We start from the raw sequence: 17,142 nt of genomic DNA on the forward strand, positions 1-17,142 counted from the left end.
ATGACCAGTTCCTGCTAAATCAGCAGGTTTGGCCAACACTTACCTAGCCTAATGGTGACAGCGAGCAGACACCAATGGATTGTTTAACCTTATGTAGACATGGGGTTAAAGGATACTATCAGCAGCTTAGATGAATCTAACATGCTGATAGCTACCTAGAGAGCATCGGGCACTGAAGATGAAGGTATGTCTCTCATCTTCATCCTAGGCGCCTTTCCCGTGCAGTTAGTTGTGCCCAGCAGGCCGTTAGGAGCACCGGGGCATGGCTACCACCCCTCTAAGCACTGTTTCGGCCCGGCCCCTCCTTCGATCTTCAGCAGGTTAGATTAGTCAAACCTACTGATAGTTCCTCTTTAAGGTGAAGTGTGAGAAATTGGTTAGTTGGGGTCTGAATAAAAGCTTTTACATTTAACCAGGAATTGCTATTCTTATCCGAATTTGGTCATATACACCAGTGGTTAAAGGCTTTAGCCAACTTTGAATGCATTTGTTTTTATTACTGCATTGTACATTTAATTACCAGTGGCTGAAGAAGTTGAATGCAGTTCCAAGGCTGCCTGTCAAACATGGATACAGCCAATAGGGTCGCCCAGCCTAAATTCTTTTGTGGCTGAGGTATACCTTGCTTTAACACCTTGCATTTGAGTATCCTAGCTTTGCTTTATGTACTGCTGTTTTATTTTTCACACTGTTAAAGAGTATATACTGAGCTGTATTGTAGTGCAAGGCTTCACTTTACTGGTGTGCCTTTGCCCCACCCAGGGGTCACGTACTAAAACAATATGCTTAGGTCACATGCTTCTCTCAACCAGTGAGAGCAGTCCCAAGTCCAGCCTCTTGTTAACTTGACAAGTGGTGGATCCAAGACCAGTCTGAGGCTGGCGTTGACCAAAGGGAGATAGTTCCAGACCACCTGACATTGCCTTGGAGCTCAAAAGGACAGTAAAGATTTGCATCTAGAAAATAATTAAGATAATAGAATTGAAAGCCGTCCATAACCTTTAAAGTGACTCTGCACCCACAATCTGCCCCCCCAAACCACTTGAACCTTCGGATAGCTGCTTTTAATCCGTTCGGCAGGTGATGCAGTTATTGTCATAAAAAAACAACTTTTAAACGTCCGGGGCCTAGATTGTCTATGCATTAGGCTGGCACAACCTCTCTGTCCCTCCTCCCTGCTTTCCTCATCATTAGGAATGCTCCTCGACCATTTTCTCCTGTCTGAACATTGTACAGGTGCCTTAAGGATCCAGCCCATGTGCCGTGCTGACACAGCTGATGAATAGGAGACAATCTGCCTGGAGCATTCCTAATGATGAGGAGGGCGGGGAGGAGGGACAGAGAGGGTGTGCCAGCCTAATGCATACACAATCTAGGCCACGGCCGTTGGGCACAGGGCTGCAAGTTTAAAAGTTGTTTTTTAGGACAAAATTTGCATCACCTGCCAAACGGACCCCAGGACAGATCTTGGATTAAAAGCAGCTATCCGAAGGTACCATCAGTTTGGGGGGGTCAGGTTGTGGGTACAGAGTCACTTTAAACTGTCAAAAAGTTTTCCGCAAATTTGTATGCAGTGATGCTGCTCTATATAGATATAAGCAATGAGCAAACAAGGCTTTTTCCAGCTCTTTTGCCAAGTAGACTACAATGTAGAGAAGACTACAGTACATAAAGAAGAGTCTGACTCTGGTGTTACAGAGTAGGGCCAGCTTCCTGAAGGTGTTGTCAGCAGGCCTCACAATATGTTTTTTTTTTCTTTATTGTTTCTTTAAGTTTTCAGCATGTTCAGGGTTTATATCTTCTTAGTGAACATGGAATCTTGTCGATGTGATATTGATCCAGCGTTTCTTCACCTTTGTGTGAACTGCGTCTCCTCGAGCTTTATGCAGTTGCCAGGAACAAGTTTATTGCCGCACCTCTCATCCCATCTCCAGGCTCCTGCTCGACTATTCCTAGCAGAGGTCACTGCCAAAGCTATCTCACTTGTTTTCCAGCACAACATACACAGGATAGGAGTGTTTTCGGTTTAGATGCTAACTCCTTCACAAAACATTGAAGTCAGACCACATTGTATGGCGTAATCCGCTTTGTACTTTCCATAGTAAACCTTGTTGATGACATCCAAGACATATGGAAGTAGCGCTTGTTTGCTCAGTTTTATTGCAGTCAGTTGCGTAATTCTCTGCACTTTCCAACAAATACATGTTAACCCTTCTCCCATCTATCGACAAAGATGGCAAAATTAACCTAAGATGGCAAAGTTAAGATTAGAGATGAGCGAACCTCGAGCATGCTCGAGTCCATCGAGTTGGATGAAGCGCTAAGGCTATGTGGAAAACATGGATATAGTCATTGGCTGTATCCATGTTTTCCAGACAACCTTAGAGCTTTATCCAAGTTCAGCAGCCCCAGCTAATCAAATACCGAACGTTCGGGTTCGGATTGACTCGAACCCGAACCCGGTTCGCTCATCTCTAGTTAAGATTCTTTAATAGACTGGGCATTGACTTCCAGTAGTTGGTACTAGGGGTAGTTCTCTTTCTTTTGCTGAAGAGCTATTTATCGGACCAGGGAGCGTGACTCCCGACTCCTGCACCACACACGGCACACAAGTAACCAACATTACAGTGCTGGTTGTTTAACACTTTAGAAGCTGCAGTCTATAGCAAGGAGGCATCTAGTGTGTTATTGGTATCCCAGTGACACAATATTTTGCTGCCTGTTGGCTTTCCTGGCAGCCAGAAGCCTTCTGTCATGTTAGGTCTACTATTACAGCCTGACACAGGCTTACTGTACAGGTAGATTGCGGAATTGGGAGGTTATTGTGCTACTCTAAAAATACAGTAACAGTATAAACAATCGGGTGTACAAGTAGATTTCCGAATTCTCAGTTCACATTTATTTAACTTAATTTTTAAGGGAGTTTTTCCATTTTATTTAACATATTTGGTGTCACTGCTTTAAAGGACAACTCTGGATGGGTAATTTTTTTTTTTTAAATGCCGGAGGGGAGGCTGAAAGAAGTAACATGCTCTCATCTCCCCGGCTCCAGTGCTGATGCCACATACCGCCTCTCCGGTCCCCTGGATCCCCGGCTGCTTCCTAGTTAGAGAGGGGACTCAGGTGGTGACGTGTCAGGACCACTAAGCCAGTCAGCGGCCGCAACAGGATCCAGCATTGACCGTTGACTAGCCGAGTAGCCTTGACACATCACGACACGGGTCGCATCTCTAACCAGGAATTGGAACCGGAGCAGCTGTACGTGGCATCAGCACTGGAGCCAGGGAGATGATAGCATATTGTTTCTTTCAGCCTCCCCTTCTTTGGCACTTTTACAAAAAAATCTTCCTGCCCAGAGTTGTCCTATAAAGGGAAAATACACCATGCCAAAATTGATAATTTTTTGGTCACATCAATTCAGAAAAATCTACGCAAGAATATAATTAAATTTTATGTATATTTGTATTTTTTAAAGTAGAACTGTAATGGCTCTGACCTGCAGAATAAAGATAAGTTTTATCGTAAGACACCCCCCCCCCCCAAATAAATAAATAAATGTAAATAAAATAATATCTAACAAAAATATCATTACCCTCCAGCCAGGCTTTTTGCGTTTGATATTTGTGCTAGTAATTTCGATAATAATTTCAAAGATATTACCCCATCCTTTCCCTTTCATGCAGTCTTTCCATGCTCCATCTTCTTAACTTCTTTAACTATAAATTAGCATCTTAATACTTAATATTTTGCCAGTCACCATTAATTATTAAACCTGATCCCAAAGCCGAAAACGAAGGTTTTGTAGCGGCCGTATGTTCCTATTAGCCAAGTAGTTTGCATAGTTCCCCAACAAGAGGCTTTTGTGAGCATATGGCGTACACAGATGAATATCATGTTTACTGTTCCCCTCAATGTTTTCTTATACGCAGAAGACATATCCAGGGGTTCTATTAACGCAGAATAACTCTGGGAGTCTCTCCAGAGAAGAGCCCAGTCTGCTGTGTGTGTCTTAGAGCAGACTAGTCAACATGGACCGCACACGGATGCTTCTATGCTCCGGGATGGCTGGCACATGTGAAATTACTTTCAACAAAGTTCAACCACTGCATTTTCTCAATTGAATTTGTATAATGTCTGGTAATCCTTAGTGGATGCAGTAATGCATGCACGATGCGTGTAGCAGGGAGGATGCAAAGAAAAAAAAATCTAAATAGATAAAAAGATAATGTATGTAAACATATAAAGCCTCTAAGGACTTTCTAATATTCTTTTTGTCTTGTGTTAGATACTTGCTGGTTGAATGGGATTCATGAACATAGAATACCAATAGCCTTGTGCATATGGCACATCTCTTCTAGTTATAGATACAGACCACAGTACACTCACAACCACTGATAACCCGATAGATCTTAAAGGATTATCAAGGGGAAAAAAATTGATAGCCTATCAACAGGGTAGGGAAAAAAAGAGAGGAGCTGCATTCCTCTTTACCCTCTTTGGGGGACATTTCAGAAGACTGGCACACTTGTATGCTGGTCTTAAATAAAGCCCCGTCTCCAATTACCCCGCCTGAGAGGTACAAATCCGGCAGGGCTTGTACAGAACTCTACACCTGCGTCGGAGCACGTGTATATTTCCGCCATGGTTTACTCCTGTTTCCAGGCGTAAACAATTATAATTTAGGCGCGGGAGGAGCCTTGCTACAACCCATCAGGTGAGCAGGACTTACGCCACAGATAAGCCAAAAATCTGCTTTTTTTTTGTGGCATACCCCAGGGGCGCAACATTAATAAATATGCCCTTTTGTGTTAAAGTGAGTGAGACGGCCACATAGACTTACATTATGAGGCTACCTTGATCACATGACATGGAGCCAGGAGCGAATGCGCTAAGCAAACTCTTTCTCGCCTCTTTCTTCAGACACCGAATGTTCAAAACTGATATGTCACTAAAATGGCCACACACCTACGATAACTTTTGACCAACAGTTGTCCGACAACTCTGCCAGCTTTTCTTCCTAAGAATAAAAGGACCAGAAATCCTCTTGTATGAGGTTTTCACACCTTGTTTGTCGTTAAAAGCAGTGCTTCTCTGTTCCAGTCCTCATGGCCACCAACAGCTCATGTTTTGAAGATTTCCTTAGTGCCGTTGAGCTGAACATAAAATAATTGTTAATCGTTCACTGTAATTCCACATCATTTGTCCATTTGCTGGCATCAGATAAAGAGACTAAACTATCTTATTAATGATCGTAATTAACGACTATCATTCTGTGTAATATGGTGAACGATTTCATGTAGCGCTCCTTTGCGATTGTTAATCATTAAAAATCACTTTGTCTAATAGGACCCTAAGACATTTACAGGATAGGGATTGTTCTTATATCCCTTCAGATGGTACAGAAAAAGTTGACTTAGGGCTAGGGTTGAGCGGAGATGCTGAACTGTTCGGGTTTGGCTGATGCTGCTCCCGTTTCTGTTGTGGGCAGGTTGTGGCGAACTCGTGGGTGCGTGGATGGGGGCGGCGGCAGCGAACTCCTCAGTGTGGCCATCTTGTTTGGGGGTGGGCGGTGGCCATAGACTGTATCCAGGACTCCCTAGGGAGGCATACATTTTCTCCAGCCTCCGCCAGTCAAATGGCAAATTTTTGGGTTCAAAGAACAGTGCCGAAACCCGAATAGTTTCACATCTCTGCTCAACACTACTTGGGTCACTTTATGTGTAAGCTTACAGAAGTTCCTATGCTGTTAAATTTTTGAGCTAGGGCCAGACGTAGATCCATGGAATCCCAATCTGTGACAAAAACCACCCATGATTCCAGCCTTATATCTGGTACATTTTCCCTTCAGACCCCAATGTGTCACCCAAAAACCTTAATGTTTACCGCAACCTATCTGCAAGTTTGAATGGAGCGAGTAAATGGAGTGTGTTACCGAAGCCACATTTGATATAACGTTGTTGCTGGAGTGATGACATTATATGTAAACACAGACATCGACTTTGCAGACTTTTTCTCTTGTCAAACAAAACTTTACAGCTAGTAAATGACAAGCAATAAGCGCTGCGGTCAAGGGGAGTGTCAGCAGATTTATTTTGATGACTTTAATAAAGATCAGACTGGGGTTTTATATATTTTATCATGATGCGGTACTAAGAAAAAGGTTCTAGGTATCTTTTATTTTGTTATATTATTCGGCTTTTATATGCTTTATATGACTTATAAAGCAGGAAGGTCATGAGTCAGGCCAAGCACAACTCATTTACTAAATATTTCCTGTACTAACTATAAAGTGTCAGAAGTAGCTAGAGGTCCACCCTGGCGTCTTATTCCTAATGCCACTGATTCACCCGCAGGCTGTATACTGCAGGAACGTACCAGAACTCCAGTGCAGACAAAATGCTCTGACGTTAAAAAAAAATTGTTCATTATATACCAATTATCTGACTGTAAATGGTAACGTATTTATATAGCGCTGACATATTCCATACAGGAAAAGAATACGAATTAGTGCTAAGAAAACCAGGAAATGGCATACTTTGTTACCAGACAGTTTCCAGATAACAAGAAAGATTATTGCTCTGTGTAATAAAGACAACAGTCAGCCGAAGAACCCATCATCAGCTGATCGCTGTCTTTCAGCATCTTTCAACAACCGTACATTGCTACGTGTAACAGCGATAAATGTGTAAAAAATAATAAACGTTATACATACTCGTCCACGCACCCTTGCGGTGTTGTAGCTTCCACCCACTCCCCGAAGCTGTCACTGGAACTCCAGAGCAGGTTTCTGAAGTGATTGGCTGAGTGGTTTTTCACTTCCGTTACTGGCTCAGAAGTTCCAGTATCAGATTATTATTTTTTTGACATAAAAGTTTTGGTTGCTTGGGATCTGAGTGTTCACACCGCAACCGATCAGGAGAAAAAGCAGGAAGAAGACACGCTCTGCCCATTCCTCTCCGCCCTCTGTGTCACGTGAGGAGACAGCTGCATAGTGGACGTCTATAGGGAACGTCTCACGGGAGAGGAGCGCTCTTAAACCCTGACCAATTTAAAAACTTTAGACAGGTACACCTTATAGCCCTGTACTATTCTTTTGTCTAATTGATCTAACCTAAATTGTGAACCTTTCCCACAATCCCCCTTGCTTGTGCAATAAAGGCCAGCTGCCAATACTAATAAAACAGATTAGGGGTCTGCAGTTGAACTGAGCATGTGTGACCCAGCTTATGCCCAATGCCAATGTGTAACCCACCTTATGCTCAATAGCAGGTCATAACCAAGGGCAACAGGTTATTAAAACCACATGTACACTCATGCGACTAGTAAAGGCCTATTACACAAAGCGATTATTGGCCGTATTTGGCGGTCTAATAAAAGGCAACGATCAGCTGACATGCATAATATCAGCTAATTGCTGTCTTTCAATGTCTTTCAACGGCCACTATCTCCTATGGACTCCCGGGACAATCTAATGATCATCCGGGGAGCCCCTCCTGCAACTCCCCGTGGCCCTCCGCACTTATCCACTGGCTGTCGGCGCATGTAATAGCGCCTCAAGCGAGCCCTGACCATGACAGGTCGGCACTTACTTGCTGCCGCTGATCGCCCTGTGTGATAGGGGCTTCAGCCTATATCTCTTAAGCTTGGTTCACACTACGTATATTTCAGTCAGTATTGTGGTCCTCATATTGCAACCAAAACCAGGAGTGGATTAAAAACACAGAAAGGATCTGTCCACACAATGTTGAAATTGAGTGGATGGCCGCCATTTAAAGGCAAATATTTGCTATTATTTTAAAACAACGGCTGTTATATTGAAATAATGGCCGTTATTTACTGTTATATGGCGGCCATCCACTCAATTACAACATTGTGTGATCAGATCCTTTTTGTGTTTTCAATTCACTCCTGGTTTTGATTGCAATATGAGGACCACAATACTGACTGAACTATACGTAGTGTGAACCCAGCCTTAAACTGTACATTTCAAATATGCTTCACATTATGTATTAATTTAGGCCCATTTATCTCCGCAAGACAACCCCTTTAATTCCTCGCTCTCTCTTAGTCCTGTTTTGTAGTGAGTTATGTTTTTCGAGTGTGTCTGGAAACTAGAGAGTACCAGATATCCTTACAATCATGAGTAGTGCACACAAAGCCTGCTCAGATGTTGTCCCGGCGGACTGTAACTCGGGACCCCGGTGCGGCCAGGCAGCATTGTGAGTCACCATGTCATGCGTTAATTCATCCACAGTATTATCTAGTGCATTACAAGTAGTCATAAATGTCCTTATAATAAATGGCGTGTTGGCATGGACTGGACAGCTCTATTCCCCGTCGGTGGCACATAAATTGTTCCCCATAAGTGTTTGGCAGTGGAGATATACAGCCCGGCTGTTAGCGGCTCCCCGCCGCAGCAGAAGGGCCTTGTTGACTCCATAAATGAGTAATTATGTTTGCACATATTTTGTCAGCAAAGCAAAGTGGTTCTGGAAGAATGTCAGAAAAATCAGATAAGATCACTTCTTGTAAATTAAGCCCAGTCTGTATATGCCAACATTTCCATACATGCTCCACTCCCAGCCAGCATGAAATGGAGAGCCCAGTCATTTGTATTCATTATACAGTCGGTGAAAGAATACCGCTGTTCTCTATTGATCCATTGACTAAAAGTGAAGTCTGAGAAGATGTTTAGTCTGAAGTTTCCAGGCAGGGAGCGAAGCCACTGGCGCCACCTCCAGTTTGGATTGCGATACTGCACCCATTTGACATTGAGTGACACTGAATAGCTTACAGTTTATATTGGAGTGGCTCCTCCGCCTCCTTTAAGGAGCCCAGTGGCTCTTAAAGTTGCGGAATGAGCCCAGGACATTTCTGTAATGTAGATCACATTCTCCCAGCAGCTGTGTATATGGAAGTAAATGATCTGCCTGCATCGATTTCCTCTTTGCTCCTCAGAAGTGGCTGCTATGCATTGTGCTTTTATGGCTTCTCTAGTATTTTTCAGTAATAGGATACGCTTTGGGTAGACCATCAAATACTGTTCATTGGAAGCAATCTCAAACAGTCCAAACACTTCATATAAACTCACGGACGCATCGTAAGGGCCGAGATGCTTTGTATGTTTCTGTCATGACAACATGAAAGTCAGCTCGGTAACGTTTAAAGCCCGGCTTGTGGCATTTACTGTTGACAAACCGCAGACGGGAACATGTTCTGGTTCACGGTGCAGCTGTCTCTAATATGGGAGCTGTCAGTCAGTCCGAAAATTCTAACCATTTCCTCCATTATCCAGATGTCGGTGGCTTTATTCAGATGATATACTTTGTGCTTTGTGGTGCCATGCATATAAAGAAGCACCACAACCAGTAACCTCTACGGCATGGATCATCTTACTGGAAACTGCAAGTATTTGCTGGACTAAACCAACACAATTACTGGAGTTTAGTTCACTGTTCACACGAAGCTCTTTGGAGGAGAAATACACAGCCATCTAGTTAAGGTACAGTTAGACCAGGTGGCTGTTTAAACATTTCATAATTTAAATTAAAGGGGTATTCCACCAAAGAGCTAAAAAAGGAAATGCTCCCAAACCTAACTGGTCTCACTTAACAAGTTTCCCTCAGTATTTTGAGCCATCTCATTTCTTTTTTAGCTGCTGCCATTCCTGAGTTCCAAGTTTTTTTTCTAAAAGCAGGTCTATATCCAAGATGGCTCCACCTGGACAGCTACATTTCCCAGCATGCATTGCAGCTCAGAGCCAACTGACAAGTATCCACCCCATCTTGTAATATGTGCCCATGGCTGGCTCCGTCTGCTTCTGCTTTACACTGTAAACAAAATTTCTATCCTATCTATCTATCTATCAAGATTAGAACAAGATAGATGAAACAAATGTGTTTTCTTTTGCCTATACTGCTCTGGAGGCTGTCACTGTTTTGCTGTTTCCCCTCTCCTTGGCCAGGTGCCCACTGATTGGTGGGATGTCAGTACTGGGCGGGGTTACAGATAAGGTGTTACAGCTTGCCTGCCAACAGAAGAGACATATCATGTGACTTTGGTCTCAGAGGGGAGGGGGAGGACAGAGGATTGGAGACCAAGAAGTGAGGATTTTCAGCAGCTTCACGGTGTAAGTCAGGATGTACAGCAGACAAACAGCCGAATTCATGTAATAGAAACCTATTACAAATAAGCTTAGATTATAGGTAGGAATACAACAGGCATAACTTTTATTAAGTTGCGTACCCCTTTAATTATTTTTCTTGTGTAGCAGTTCATCCCTTTAACTGTTCCCTGTACTGTGGCGCTCCCAGACCCCCAGATGTGCAGGGACCTGTAGCTGGCCCTAGTCAGTTGAATTGCACAGGACGTCAGTCAGTTCCTTCCAGTGAATGACAAGGGGGAAAAAACTGTAAAGTGGTGCAGAATTACACCACAGCCCATCTATCCTTGGGAACGTTAGAAGGTCCCGAGGTCAGACCCTTACTGATCTTAGAGGTATTCCACGAATATCCAGAGGTTATAGGGAAAAGTAGGAGATTGCGGGGGATGCCACCTCTGAACCCCACACTGATCTCTGTATCAGGCCTCGCCGACTCTGTTATCAGTAGAGCCGCAGATACAGCGCATGACCGTGGCTCTATTTATTCCTGTGGAGATGACGGAAAGAGCAGAGTACAGCACTCTTACGGTGTACTCAGCTCTTCTGCCGGTCCATAGGAATGAATAGAACCGCAGGTCACGTGTTGTACCCGTAGCTCTAATCATAACAGATCCAGCGGGGCCAGATATGTACATGACCTTGCCATTACCTTGTACATTTTAATTACAAGAAGTAAGCAAATATGCAAGCAAGCAATATGTACCAGCAAAGCAATATGAGAAGCAGGATTAACCCGGATAAGGTTAAGATGTGCAGAAAGGATTCCTCTTTAAGTCGAGCGCAGGTGAACATATAGAACCAGCTCAGCGGGATTGCACATCGATAGAATTTACATGGGGTGAACCATACTGGTGGTATTTCTGATACAACAGATTTATTATAAGAAAAGCAATGTGTTTTGGTTCAAAAATAAAAATAGCCTTCAAGTTGCTTTTATTATAATAATAATAAACTTCAGATAGCTCAACACAACAATATAACAAGTGGTTTCCCAAAATTCAATTTAGAATGCTACATTAGCCTATGGTTACACGTAGTATGAGACCGTCCCTTCTGTGACCCGGACGTAGTTTTACGAAAGTATATGTTGTGTGAACAAGGGCTCAACTTCCAACACTAATGCTACGTTTACACGGAGCAATAATTCGCCCAATCGAACAATTAACGATTTCGAAGTAACAATGAGCTTTTTTTTTTTTATAAAGATAAGCGTTTAGACGGAACTATATATCGTTAGGAAAATTCGTTATTGCGATCGTTGTAAGATCGCTTAAGTCTCTCTCACACTTAGGGTAAATCAGTGAAAGACTGTTTACACGAAGTGATCTGCGAATTTTCAGTGAACGACCAACGATGATTTGAGAACATGTTGAAAGATCGCGATGAACGATTTATCATTCGTCACTTGATCGTTCGGTGTTTACACGAACCGATTATCGCTCAAATGCAATTGTTGTGAGAATTCGAACGATAATCGCTCCGTGTAAACGCACCATAAGCTTTATACATCAGTCGTGCAGGGTTGGGGGAGGCATGCATTCTTCAGCTCAGCCCGGCCTCTGTAATTACTGGGCTAACAAGGAAAACTTCATTTTTAATTTTGCAAACGGCCATCAGCAAAGAGACCGATAACAATTGTATTATCTCCCTACCACCTATCTACCTATGTCTGCAGCTCTGAACACCGTATAGAGCTGACAGATTCCCTTTGATGACTACTACTCCTTTAGTGACTGCCCAGTGTCTTCAGTACTTAGTAGACCCCCTAATGCTGATATGACCTGCTCCAGGCACCAGCTTCTGTTGTGTTCACATTTTTCTTGACCCATGGCCTCCAGTTTGATAATAATATTAGGCTTCCGTTTTGACCAAAGATCTGTGTGGTTCCCCATGATGAATGGATGCACTTAAGATACTGTCACTGACCCTCCAGAAGAGTTACACGACACCTTTTACAGAGTTCCCATGAGCACCATTGGAGTTTAATACAAAGCTTTCCTACTATTTATGACACTTGGTGGCAAATGAAGGTTAACGGTACAAATCGTGACTTAGGTAAAATAGAAACGTAATCCTTGACCCTCTTAATGACTTCCATCAGCGTTCCAAGGTACTACGTGGGTCAGCATGTCACCCAAGCGCTGACATAGTTGTTATAAATCTCTTATTAGCGCTGTCTTCACTTGTCACTGACATGCGAAGTAAAGCTGCCATCATCCTACATTCTGATCTCCAGTCGGTGACATCTTTACACGCCTTGTAATTCCCACCAGAGGGGGAAAAAAAACTCCTAGCCACCATTTGTTTTGCATATCCTAAACTCGTAAACTTTTCTCCACTTTATAAGAGTCGCTCAGCGGGGAGCCGTTTTATAGGTTGAATTTAACACACGGGTAAAAAGGTCAGGAAAAATTTATAATTTCGGGGAGAATGGGATTCCAGTAAAGTCACACCTGACGAAAACAGAGTTTTACACAACTCGCACGATTGTTCGACCATTGACCTGGATCAATTTTGAAGGAAGTGGTAAATCATCATGCAGTTTTATGAACTGAATATGGATGAGCGCATTGCCGCGCATCCTCCTCCGCACTGAGGCCGTGTTTAAGGACTCGGCCAGATTTGAAAACCAAATAGGGGAACATATAAAATAATTCTCTTTGAAGACTGTGAAACACAACCTACATCTGAGGCCGCCTGGATGGAGACGTATTCATGAGAATATTATATGTTACTTGTTCTGAGCACAAAAACATAACCTGGCCACAGTCTGTGTATAATATTATGCAGTAAGCTCCTAAGCTCGCTCTAGTGGTTCCTACGCGGATCGCTATAAACATATATTAAAGAGATTTTCCAGGGTTTCCAGGTCAGTGGAGGTCCAACTCCTGGCACAGACGCCTGACTGACGTCCCTGCTTATTTAAGTATGGGCTTATACTGTGAAGGCCCTATTACCAAATGGGCCAATATTGCCCTCTGTAATAGGTTCTGCAATCAGCCATTGCTTATTTATTGACTGATCGAGAAATTGTCGGCTACACCCCTCAATCCTCATGTAATAGGGAATGTGCAGCCGACAAGTGATGGAAACAAAGATTCAACCTATTGATCGTTTTTTTTGTGAGCTTTTTGGGGCTCTTAAATCTACAAGAAAAGCCCTCATTCTAAGGGTACTTATTAGAGATGAGCGAACCTCGAGCACTCTAGGGTTTGTCTGAACCTTAGCGTGCCGTGTTTGATTACTGATGGATGCAGCCCTAGGGAGTCCTGGGAAAACATGGATATAGCCTATGGCGGTATCTATGTTTTTCCGGACGCCTTAGGGCTGAAGCTATCTTCTGTAGCCACCGGTAATGAAATGTCGCATGCTCGGGTTCGGATAAACCCAATCATGTTTGAGATTTAGTACTTATTAGAGATGAGCGAACCTCGAGCATACTCGAGTCGATCCGAAACCGATCTGCAGCCCCCGCTAATCAAATACCGAACGTTCGGGTTCGGATCGACTCGAACCTGAACCCGGTTCGCTCATCTCTAGTACTTATCAATACGTGCTCCCCGTAGTTCAGCTTGGAGAGACACAGCTAATGCCGTCGATATAAGGTTGCATTCCACTTCCGTCGAGTTCCATACATAAACCTTATTAGAATTAGAGCTCATGCACGGAACTCGTACAATGTGGGATGGTACCACTACAACCCGACCTGTCTCTTTACATGCAGAACCCTGAAGGGTACACTTTTAACTCTGCATCGGCCTGTATAAGTGGGCCATAAGGTTACGTTAGGATAGGGAGATTATTTCCACAGTCAGTCATTAAGGGGTTAAAGTGATCTATCAGTGATCCTGACTTGTCCGTTTTAGCAGAATACTTGTATTTCCATTACCAGTGCTGATAAGTCTTTTCTTAGATCTCCGGTTGTGTTGTTCCTCTGTTATTCTTCTGAAAAATGTATATGAATAAATTACCTACTGGGTGTTACCATACTCCTTGTCATGCACAGCCTGACACTGCCCGATGACTATCTAGACACACCTAGTTGACAATGGTAGTGGTTACACCCACTTGTCAGCTCATCCATATTCAGAATATCATTTTCAGGATAAATAACAGAGGAACTTGCTCCAGAATTGTTACTTAATGGGTAAAGTAAGTGATTTACTGATATCGACATGTCAGGAGAGGTGACAGATCTTCGTTCTTTGTTCCCGGCCAGTAATGTCGGCACACATTGTTCAAAGCAGAACATTTTTTCGAGGCGAGACTCCCATTATTTGTTCTTATCAGCCGGTCATGTGATTCATCTGTAACCGCCAAGCGGATTAACCTTCACAGGACATTTATTACTTAAGGAACACTTTGTGATCTTAAGATGATCATTTGTCTTCAGCCATAATCTCCTCATGTTACCGCATTGTATAAAGTTATTTTTTCCATTGTTTGTCAGAATGACAAAAAAAGACATTCTGCCAGGACTGTATTATTAACGAAATACTGATACAGGCAAAGGACTGGTGAGGTGAACTTGTGGAGCGCGTCCCTGAGCGGTGTGTGACACTGATATATTATACAGGTATTCTGGATGGTCGGGATAAGTAGGTAGCGTTTATGTGGTACCCATAATGGAGAATCACAGCTGGAGATATAGGTGGAGTTTTTTTTTTTGTGTACGCAATAGTATCAGTAGACTAATGTAGTATTGTTCCCTGTATGGGTAAGGCCACTTTTAAAAAAACAAACCCTACAATTTGGACATCTTGCAGCCAGGTACACTGGCAGCCTATTTATAGTCACTATTAGATCACGCTCAAAAACTTTAAAAAAAATGTTAACATTTTAATAGATTAATTTTTTTTAATATTATTTTTATTATTTCATTAGATATATTTTTATTTGCCATGAAAGTGTTTTTTTTTTTTTTTGCATGTATGTTAAGTACAGCATATGTGCAAAAAGGGTGAACAGTCGATAATTTTTATTTTTTACGCTTTTTTTTGTTTTACTTTTTCATGCAAACATTTTATATCCTTGTACAGGCATCTGAGCTAGGTTCACACTGCGTTTTTGCAATCCGTTTTTTTCCTCCGTTTTTGCAAAAAAACGGATGAAAATAAACGGACGCATTTGTGTGCATCCGTTTTGATCCGTTTTTTCCATTGACTTCCATTGTAAAAAAAAACGGATCCGTTTTTTTTTGACGGACACAAAAACGTAGCTGACACTACTTTTGTGTCCGTTAAAAAAAACGGATCAGTTTTTTTATACAATGGAAGTCAATGGAAAAACGGATGCACACAAATGCATCCGTTTTTTTGCAAAAAAAAAACAATGAAAAAAAAAACGGATTGCAAAAACGCAGTGTGAACCTAGCCTATCTTAAAAGAAAAAAAATGTATATTTGTGTTTAATATATATTGTGTGTGTGTGTGTATATGTGTGTGTATATATATATATATATATATATATATATATATATATAGCGTATGAGCATGGAGAGTGGATAATGGAAGTATAAATTTTAGTTTTGTTTCTTTATGCAACTTATTTAGTATTTTTCATATGTATGTATATGGAGCTGCCAAATATATCTATAAGTATGATATAAAAGAGGGATTCTATGCATTGCTATTGAAGTCCGCTGCAGTGTCATTATCCTGGAGTGTCTTACGTCTTCCCTGTATGTTCCCTCTATTCATAAAGAATGTCTTCAGTGTCCCGGCTATGTATCTAAATCATCATTGAACTGTAAACCCTGTAATATATCTAATAAAGTGTTACGATTTGACATGTATTTCTTATTATCGCTAGAAGTGGATTTTCGTACTATGAATACAATATTTTAAAGGAGCCATTATTTGTTTTATGTCCGTACTGTAAAACCTGAGCACACATCGTGCACTATTCTGCCGCCTGCCTCTCTCCATAGCACATAAGTCCTGTTTTTCTATTGCTGTCTGGGATTTATAGACTGCTTTTCAGCGATCCGCACATGAATAAGTAATCGCTCAGCGGGCGCTTTTTAAACTGTACATAAGTAAAAGCAGTCTAGGTTGTATTTTTTTTTTCCCCCCAGGTTTTAGCTTGTAACGATTTCTCCGCCGTTACGTTTGTTAAAATATTTATGAATATTATACGTATATGAAATGGCGCTGCCTGAGCGCAGGGGCTACGAGACGTCCAGCTCTGATCTGAAAAATGTGTTTTTGTTTCAGCCGGGTTTAGAAGAAGTTTTCGTCTCAGCAGGAAGGATAAAAAAACAAATAAATTCATGTACGAATGTAAAAAGAGCGACCAATACGATACAGCAGATGTTCCGACCTTTGAAGAAGTGGCTTCGTATCAGCGGCAGCCTAATGAAAAATACAGGCTCATAGTCCTGGTTGGTGAGTATGGATCTCTGTATACTCTGTATAAGACACGCTTTGTTCAAACTTTTTTTTTTTTTTTCTCTCTCCTCTTTCTAAAGCCGGTTGATCAGATTTTTTGCTATGATGTTAAAAGTCCAGTTGCTGCATCTGCTAATAATTTTCCAAGGTTTTTCCAATTTCTAAGTTCAGGATTGAAGTGTTGGAGCAGCGAGGTCTTTGGGTGTTTATACAGCCAGCAGAATGTCACATCGTAGCTCAGGAAAAGTAGAGCGTAAACCACAAATAACAGAAAGTAAAACTGATAAGGGGTAATAGTATACCCGGGCCCTGTTTTTTCGGCTTAAAATATGATTAGGTGTTGAAATCTAATCTTGTAATAGAAGAAGTCAGAACGCTTTGCCACCGACCCCGGTTATCTCTACCGAGACGTTTTCCAAGTCTACAAGCTGGATAGACAAGGTTTTCGTAGAAGCATTCGGCTACAGTAAATCTCCTCAATGACATTCAGATGGGGTTGGAAACAATGGCTATAGTTACAACCGGGTCTCCTTACTCATCAATGAAAAATATACTGGGGGGGGGGGGGATAGATGGGAGGAAAACGATAAA

At 42.1% G+C, this 17,142-nt stretch overlaps 1 protein-coding gene across 7 annotated transcripts in view; it reads left to right on the forward strand.

The window, feature by feature from the left end:
• MPP7 (MAGUK p55 scaffold protein 7) overlaps positions 1-17,142 on the forward strand; it is a 260,619-nt gene that overhangs the window by 194,383 nt on the left and 49,094 nt on the right. For all 7 annotated transcript variants that reach the window (XM_069959010.1, XM_069959013.1, XM_069959009.1 and 4 more), the window contains one exon: positions 16,378-16,548. In XM_069959010.1, coding sequence (XP_069815111.1) covers positions 16,378-16,548 — 171 coding nt within the window. The remainder of the gene's footprint in view (positions 1-16,377; positions 16,549-17,142) is intronic.

This window comes from Dendropsophus ebraccatus, chromosome 2 (genome assembly GCF_027789765.1).
Source record: "Dendropsophus ebraccatus isolate aDenEbr1 chromosome 2, aDenEbr1.pat, whole genome shotgun sequence".
Taxonomy (NCBI): Eukaryota; Metazoa; Chordata; class Amphibia; order Anura; family Hylidae; genus Dendropsophus; species Dendropsophus ebraccatus.